The following is an 8964-nucleotide window of genomic DNA, read 5'->3' as shown; positions in this document are numbered from 1 at the left end:
AAACATCAATTTCTGCAGCTGGGCAGTTAAGAGAAAGAAATCATGGAAGAAAAAGTTTGTGATCTTGCCTTCTCATCCACAACCCAAACATTATTAATCCTGAATATCTAGAGACAATATTAGACATAGTTGTTGGTGAAACCTTAGTAAGAAATTTACTCATTTATTTACTTTCATACCGTACAGTAACATTTAAAATTTCTGATGTGATTTGGAACCTTATACCTGACTAGATTTTCTTTCAATTTTGCCTCAAAAGATGATAATGGTGTTTCATCTGCTCAGAGACTAGCTGCATTGATGTCAAAAAGACTCAAAACAATGTATGGATTTCAACCAGAATATTATTTTGAATCAATTGACAGGAAAGGATTTATTGTGTTTCACTGGGTGTCTATATTTATTATTTATTTCTTCTAGAAAAGCGGGCATTCAAGCAAATGCAATAAGATAGTATCCTCAAAGAAATGTAAAAGAGGGAAAGTAGAGATCCCTTAAGAATTACAAATTCATGATCCGTTAACAATATCAAACGGCCTTTTCCAAAGACAGGACAGTAATATTTTTCCAAAATAATGCAAACAAAATTTATTAGAATCCCTACATAGTCTATGCTTACAGTGAGGACTTTCAAGGTGAACAATGATCACAAATTACAACTAAAAACGAACAAAAGGACTACTATACTTGCAACACAATATCAGCCATATTCCGTTTGTACTAAGCATTACCAATACGTGATACCCTTGTGCAACATCACTGTGATTTTTATATCCTTGTGATCTAATTGGACCCCATTGATAGTGGCTTATATGCCTGGGAAAGTGTGAAATTTGCAATACCATGTATTTGAACAAGCAAAGGTTGAAGTTGCTAACAATGCATTTTCATCTTAAGAAATTGTATAGATATATGTTTGACTCCACCATTGGAAATCATAATTATAGAAATCTAAGATATATTGCACGCTTCCCAAAGTAGAGAAGTGTATAGCTCTTCTTCACTAATTCAAAAGTCAAACCTACCTCAAATGTCTGCACCCTATCTCAAACGTTTCCATTCAAGTCATATCTTAAACATTCTTATAAACAAAGTTAGATTCTGGCAGATATAAGAAAACTACAGCAGAGTCAAGCACAGAATTTAGTAAGACTTAAACTCATATGCAGTGAGGATGTTATGATACATTGAGCAATTTAAGAGTTTTCTAATATGAAATTCTTCCATCACCTTCTGTAATGATATCCTTGAAACCTCCACCAGCAGGAATCATTGGCAAGACATGCTCTTGATGAGGCACGATTACGTCCAATAAGTATGGTCCAGGGGTCTCTAGCATTTGAGAAATAGCACCCCTTAGATCTGCTTTATTTGTGACTCGCGCTGCAGGAATCTTGCAGGACTCTGCCATCTTTAAGAAATCTGGAAAGATCTCAGTTTCCTGTGAGGGATCTCCAAGGTATGTATGCGCTCTGTTCGCTTTGTAAAAACGATCTTCCCACTGGACAACCATGCCCAAGTGTTGATTGTTCAATATCATGATTTTCACTGGCAAATTCTCTACTTTAATGGTAGCCAATTCCTGAACATTCATTAGAAAACTACCATCACCGTCTATATCAACAACAGTCACCCCAGGATTACCAACAGCAGCCCCTAATGCTGCAGGCAGTCCAAAGCCCATAGCGCCAAGACCTCCTGATGTCAACCACTGTCGAGGACGGTCATATTTGAACCATTGGGCAGCCCACATCTGGTGCTGACCCACTCCAGTGGCAATAATTGCATTGCCATTCGTGAGTTCATCAACCAGCTGAATAGCATGTTGAGGAGAAATTGCATCCTCAAATTTCTCATACTTCATAGGCCACTTTGTCTTCTGCTCTTTTAGTTCTTCAGTCCACAACTGGAAATCCGGCCTGTCTGCCCTATTTTTTATTAGATCATTTAAGCCCTGCAGTGCAAGTTGTACATCTGCACACATGGAGACATGTGGTATCTTGTTCTTTCCAATTTCTGCTGGATCTATGTCAATGTGAACAATGCTGGCACGGCTTGCAAATGCCTCTAATTTACCAGTCACTCTATCATCAAACCGTACACCAAAAGCAAGTAACAGGTCGGCTTTATCCACTGCATAATTTGCATAAACAGTACCATGCATTCCCAGCATCTCCAAGCTTCTCTCATCCGATGATGGAAAAGATCCCAAACCCATCAAAGTACTAGCCACTGGAATGCCCGTGTAATCGACAAATTCTCTGAGTTCTTGGCTTGCATTTAGACAACCTCCACCGACATAAAGGACTGGCCTTCTAGAATCATATATCAAGCGCAGGATCTGCTCTAACTGGGGAATCTGTGGAGACTTTGGTAGTCTTTGAATATAGGAGTTAAGCTTGATAGGCGTGCTCCAGTTGGGAATTGCCATCTGCTGCTGAACGTCCTTTGGGATATCAACTAAAACTGGACCCGGCCTCCCAGATGCTGCCAGGAAAAATGCCTCCCTTATAACACGAGGGATGTCGTCCACATCCATGATCAGGTAATTGTGTTTGGTAATGGAGCGTGTGACCTCTACAATTGGGGTCTCTTGAAAGGCATCGGTACCTATCATTCTGCGAGGCACCTGACCAGTGATGGCAACCAAAGGAGTGCTATCAAGCAGAGCATCAGCAAGACCACTTACCAAGTTGGTGGCTCCTGGACCGGATGTCGCAATGCACACACCCACCTTCCCTGTAGATCGAGCATAGCCCTCTGCTGCAAATATTTCTCCCTGCTCGTGGCGACAGAGTACATTTTTAATGACCTTGGATCGAGTGAGTGCTTGATGAATCTCCATAGATGCCCCTCCAGGGTATGCAAACACGCGATCAACGCCCTCTCGCTCCAGAGATTCCACAATTATGTCCGCGCCTTTCCTTGGCTCGTTATCCCCATAGCGTGAGATGAATGAGCCGGGCAGAGGCAGCACAATTTCCGAAGATCTACTCAGTTCTCGTTCAACAGTTGGTGCTGAGGCTGAGGACGGGGCTTTTTCAGCCTGGAGGCGAACTCCCCTTTTCGCAGAAAGATCTCCTTCCTGAGCTACAATCTTTAAATTTATGGGCGCTGTGCCTGCACTTAACGGTACTACACCGACATTCTTCTGTGAGAAACCACTCCTGCCTGATGGCACCAAACAAGATGACAGAGCTGCCGAAGCCAGACTCATCCTCGCGGTAGCAGCAAATCGATGTAGGCCTCAGTTTTGTGCAGTTCGCGACCTTATTAGATTAGGTATAACCTGTGACGTACAAAACAAATCAAACCAGGTAATAAAAACTTATTTAACAATCTGACCTAAAAACTGATTAAAGAGTCAAGTTCCTTGCCGCCACAAAAATAAACAAATCAAGATTTTGAAAGCATTAAAGAAAAAGAGAGTCAAAAAAACTTTAAGGCAGATAGGACAGGATTCAACTCCTCCAGTGAGCATCATCCCAAATCTACGTAAGGCAAAAATACCGATAACTTGGTTGAGAAACAGCTTGCAAAAACCAATAGTTAAAGATCCAAGGAAACTACAAAAGAATATAGGCATTAAGCACAAGAATAGTTAAATTTAAAAATAGCAAAATAGCATCATGATTGAATGATGGGTATTGAAGACGTTGGAGCAAAAATGGCGAAAATCAACAGAGCTGCTTGCAAAAGTCAAGAGTAAGAAACCAAGAAAACTACAATGCCTCAAAATCGAACAAAGAATGAAGAGAGCAAAAACAAATACATACTGCAATGGCATCATGTATCCCTCATTTGAGCAGCATTTCCTCTGAAACAACTTCAATCGAACTGTAAAAAATAAAGCAGAAAAAGATGAAAAGTTACCTTAGCTCGGAGAAATGTTAGTACTAATGAATGTTATGTTATTACTAACTTCGTCTGTGGAGAAGTGCAACAGAGACCCAGAAGCAAAGCGTGTTTTAGGATTGAAAAAAGCCCTAAAACAACAATTGTTGCATCAGAAATCGGTCCGGTAGGCCCTCAAACTGGTATTAAATAGGCTTGTGACCATTTCAAATCAACCTCTAAGTGGTGGTAACCTATTTCATTTAGGCTTCTTGCATGCCAACAAAGCATAGCAGGGTCTTCAGATAAAGCTCAAATTCCAACCATAAATTTTTTCAGTGGAACGTGTGTCCTATATGCCAGTCAAGCCGTCATTTGCTTTTGGAATTCAGTCCAGCCGTCAAATAGTTAGAAAATTCAGCCCGTCAAAATTAAGTTCATGTTCAATTGGGTTTATATTTTTCTTTAATTAGATTTAAATATTCCATATAGAATTTAAAAATTAAATTCAAATAAATTCAAATAGAATGGTTTCAGTATTAAGGGGGAGTGTTGTCTTAGAGTAGGAAATAATTGTGGAGTGAACATATATTTTTGCTAGACAACCTTTACATAATAATTTTACAAAGATGAAATTAGAAATAAAATATTTTTAAAAAGGAGGGAAAGAAGTTTGTGGAGCCACTAGACATGCTTAGCCTTAGCACTTAAGGAACTGCATGGGAACTTCCCAAGATTATATATGTTTTAAAAGGTTTTGAAAATATGAATGATATATTTTACTCCTATTATCAGTTTAAAAAAATATATAAAATTTAAAATTTATTTACAAATAATTTCAATAAAAATACAATAAATATAATTATAAAAATATATAACATATAAAATTTAATATGATTAATACATTAGAAATATATATAATTAAATTAAAACTATATTAAAAATAAAATCAAAGTACTATATTAAAAAACTTATAGTGTGATGAGCGAGAAAGGGAGCGGGTCTGGAGTTTTCAAACTGAGGGTTTCCTATAGGTGCGCAAGTGTTGCAGAGGTGTCTGAGATTGGTGAGGGAGAAGATAACGATGATGATGACGATGATGAGGCGCTTGGCAATGAGAGAGTTTGTTTTTGTGAGCTTTTGGGGGACTTTTCCCTATTGGATCCGGCTGTCTTGTTGTCCCAATGCTCTCTATTTGTTGGTCTGAAGGCAAGGGTTTTTCAGACACATCATCTTGCTCTTGTGTGGTGCAGTTCAGCTGGGAGTTTTTTCCATTGGGTTGGAACTCATGTTAGTTGTGGCCTTCATTGTTTGAGAAGGATGTGCAGAGATTGGGGTCTGGTCTTCGGTACCATTCCTACTGGTGACAGTGTTGACGGGTTCCTCCAGGGTGTCACCTTTTGCTAGGGACAGCTTTCTTTTGAGGGGGGTTGTCTAATTTTTGTGAAGGTTGGCTTCGCCCTTCTACGACTAAGGGGAGAGAGGTTTTCCCCCAGATTCGTAGATGGTTGTGATGGTAACATGGGCAGGGGTGGGGGTATTGGATTTCAAAGCTTGTTCCAAGGCTCTCATTCCCCCTAGTTCATCTTACCTTGGAACGACATTATTTGGATCAAGTCTTTTGGATCCTGTGTCTTCCCAAGCTCTGGTGGGGAGTTTAGCTATCTGCATGGTACTCCTTGCTTTTATGCTGGTAAAGACTAGGTTGTGATGGTTCCTCACCCCCTCCCTATGTTGGATGTCATGATGGGTTGCTACCTATGGGGCAATCTTCGGTTGTGGAGGCTCATGTGGCTTGTCTCTCTTGGGCACTACTAGTTTCAAGCATTATGTTCTTGTGCCTTTATGCTGGTTAATCAAGCTTGGGTTCCCCCACTAGTGGGTGGTTGGTTCTTTTTTGGGAAGGCTCTCCATTGTCTTCTCATCATGAGTATAATGTTGTTACAGAGGTGGTGGGCTTGGTTTTTTATCTTCGCTCCTTCTCACATGGTTTTATGGAGGTGAAGCTATCTCCTATTGAAGTGGAGATCAGGTGTGAGTTGTTGGTCATGGAGGAGACTCCTATTGAGGGGGACATTCTCAAGGCTACTGCTTTTGATAGGTTGGGGGGTTAGTGGTTCCACCTTCCTAACCTTGATGTTTGGTTCCTTGTTGGGAGGGCTCTCCTTTGTCCTCTCATTATGAGTAAAATGTTGTTATAGAGGTGGTGGACTTGGATTTTTTCGCCGCTCCTTCTTGCATGGCTTCTATGGAGGTGAAATTATCTCCTATTGAGGTGGAGATCTGGTGTGAGTTGTTGGAGACTCCTATTGAGGGGGACATTTCCAAGGCTGCTACTTGTGATAGGTTGGGGGGTTGGTGGCTCCACCTTCCTAACCTTGATGTTTTGATCTTCTCTCCCCCTGTTTTTGTTATGGGGGACCCTTTCACTATTGAGGTGGGAAAGGAGACTACTGTGAGGTAGAAGATCTTTGAAAGTGTTGGCCTGAGAAAGGGGCCAAGATGATTATGGATCTCTGGTTCTAACAGAGAGGAAAGGATAGGCAGGTTGTTGCCTTGTTTAGTTGTTCAATTTTTATGGTGATGAAAGAACCTCATTCTTCCTGGTTCTTGTCTTCTTGTGATTGGATGTATGCTGGAAGTTTTAAAGGACTCATCCAAGTCCTTGGTTCTTGTTTTTGGTTATGTTTCATATCTTGTATGAAGGCTTGTCCCAAGGTGTGTCATTCTCAAACCTTTGTCTTTGACAGAGGTAAGTATATATTGTAAATCCTTGGTGATCCTAGATTTGGCATTAGTTGTTGTTAATTATGTTTAGCAGTATCTAGTGTGAGTTGTTTGTACCACGGGCCAGCACCCTCTTGCGGCTTTTCTTAATCAAAAACAAAATCAAAGTACTAAGCTACTAAGTGACACTTGTTAGAATATTGTTTAGGCTTTTACTGGTGTAATTCAACTAGTCAATGAAAATTAAAAAATTAAAAAATACACAAAGGTCAATATTTCTTATAAATTTACAAAAGAATTATCAATCACATAAAAACAAAAATAAAAAATAAAAAAAATTAAAAAGATCATTTGTAGAAACATTTTTTTCCATTCCATTTCTTGTTTTAAATTATTTTAATTATTTAAAAAAGCAAATGTCTTTGTAAAAACTACCAATGTATTTGTTAAAAATACCAATATATTTGTACCAAACTTGTTTTGGTTCTGTCATGTAGAAAAGAAGTCATTGTTTGAACTTAATTTTGATTTTGATCTTTAATAAATAAATCTTATTTTAGTTTATTTTAGTTTATTGATGTTGCTTTTAGATTTCACTGTGTGAACTTTTTATATCAAGTTTTTAATGAGGTTTTATGATCAAATTTTATTTTTATTTTTATATTTTATTTAATTTATTAAGGAATTAGGTTTCATTCAATTTTATTCTATTTTTCATTGAATTGTGTAATTTTGTTTTGCATTGAAGTGGCAAACCATACTATTTATTTATAAATTATTAGCCAAGAGGCTACTTCAGTCTCATACGAGACCCGCTCAAACCATGCAACATATCAAGTTTGTGTAATTCATCATTTAAAAAAATAAAAATAAAAACCTATTATTCAGCTAGTTTTGATTGGATATTAAGATGTTACTTAGGTTTTCATCGCCGTAATCAGAATTTTTCACATTGGCAGATAATATTTTAATTAAACAAATTTAATTAAAGGGTAGCGTACCGTGTCAACATTCATTTAATTAATGGAAATCTAACTACTAACAAAAAAATAATAAAATATATTACAATCGATATTCAATAACTATATGTGTGATAACAATGACATCTGAAACTGTTTTCCATAACTGTCTCCTAATATACATTGCATGCATTGATTGTAACTCGACATTGTTTGGAACTCTGAAACTTGCAAAGTAAGTCGGATCTTTTTGCTTTGTGCCAATTATTTGTTTCTTATTGTTTGTCATTGCATTTTCATAATTCTATAGTATTATTTGTTTTGAAGTAGGGAAATTTGCAGCTGACGAATTGTTACGGAGATGCAAAGAATTTGAGACCAGTTGGCAACCATCTCAACTAGGTTCCATATCTGGCTTTCTTTGCACTTATTGAATTACATTTTCTTCTCAATGTGTATGAATGTCTATACCTATTGCATTTTGTTTTCTTCTCAATGTGTATTAGTGTTGAAAGATTAATGAGAACAGTGGTTTTAGTTCAATTTTTATATGTAGAAATTTGCCTTGTTTGGGTTTGCCACAAATTAGGATAGATTGTTGCATTTTCTCCTCTTCATCTTGAACTACTTATGGGTTCCAAAATCTATTTCAAACTGCATTGCTAATATGCTCTATGAGCTTTAAAGTGTAAACAAATTAGGTATTTACTCGGCAAATACATTGTTTGTGTGACAGTCTGCATGAAGAACAAATTGTGTCCAAGAGTTTTATCAAAGAACAAATTGCCTGCATTGAGGATTTTTGTGTTGTAAAGAATCAATATGTACCTAATGTCCATACTCAAATTTCTAGAATAAGAATGTAGACAAATAGCTGAAATGAAATTATATTTAAAATATTTTTCTGGAATCATTTACAAAATCTAAAGACAATGTTGCTTATTGAAACTTTTCATATGTTATTCCTTGACTTATCCTTCTATGCATCATAGCATGTATGCCTCCTGATAGCTACAACGGGCCTTATTTTGAAATTTTCATTCTTGCCTATGTGTTTCTTGCTAATTTTACTAACTTGTGCTCCCATTTACCCCTATATTTTTTTACAATTATACATTTACTTATCTTGGTTGAGGAATGAACCTACCTATTGAAGATCTCATGTCCAAATCTTGTTCTATTTCAAGAACTCAACCACAACCACTCACAATGCCCCATCCTCCCCTTCTACACATCTACATAATCAATAATTTGACGAGGCCACAATGTAATCTTCCTTCTCCACAAAAGATGCATAATATGGTAGATGAATCGATTTCCACTAGTTGTGACTTGAAAATGTCATGTCCCCAATTTTTAGGTGACAGTTCGATTTAATTAATTTAATTAATGGTTGTCCAAGGACGACTAATTAATTATTTTAATTAAATAAATAGTTATTAAA

At 37.3% G+C, this 8964-nt stretch overlaps 1 protein-coding gene across 2 annotated transcripts; it reads right to left on the bottom strand.

Moving 5' to 3' along the window:
- Positions 1-864: 864 nt before the first annotated feature.
- CSR1 (chlorsulfuron/imidazolinone resistant 1) lies at positions 865-4015 on the bottom strand. Of its 2 annotated transcripts, none has more exons than XM_089820271.1 (2): positions 3777-4015; positions 865-3289 (listed from the first exon to the last, which is right to left on the bottom strand). In XM_089820271.1, exon 2 carries the CDS (start codon positions 3215-3217, stop codon positions 1208-1210), a length of 2010 nt encoding a protein of 669 aa, XP_089676397.1. In that variant the 5' UTR covers positions 3218-3289; positions 3777-4015; the 3' UTR covers positions 865-1207. The 2 variants fall into 2 exon arrangements, with proteins under 2 accessions (XP_089676397.1, XP_089676398.1); XM_089820272.1 differs by lacking the exon at positions 3777-4015 and adding an exon at positions 3440-3486.
- Between the last annotated feature and the right edge of the window lie 4949 nt (positions 4016-8964).

The sequence above is a fragment of the Cupressus sempervirens genome, chromosome 3 (genome assembly GCF_028749045.1).
Source record: "Cupressus sempervirens isolate cs-2001-9-10 chromosome 3, ASM2874904v1, whole genome shotgun sequence".
In the NCBI taxonomy this organism is placed as follows: Eukaryota; Viridiplantae; Streptophyta; class Pinopsida; order Cupressales; family Cupressaceae; genus Cupressus; species Cupressus sempervirens.
Note: the sequence above shows the minus strand (reverse complement) of the source record. Positions and strands in the feature narration are given on the sequence as shown.

Excerpts from the sequence above, each read along its gene's own strand:
- CSR1 (XM_089820271.1), bottom strand. The coding sequence starts at position 3,217 with ATGAGTCTGGCTTCGGCAGCTCTGTCATCTTGTTTGGTGCCATCAGGC.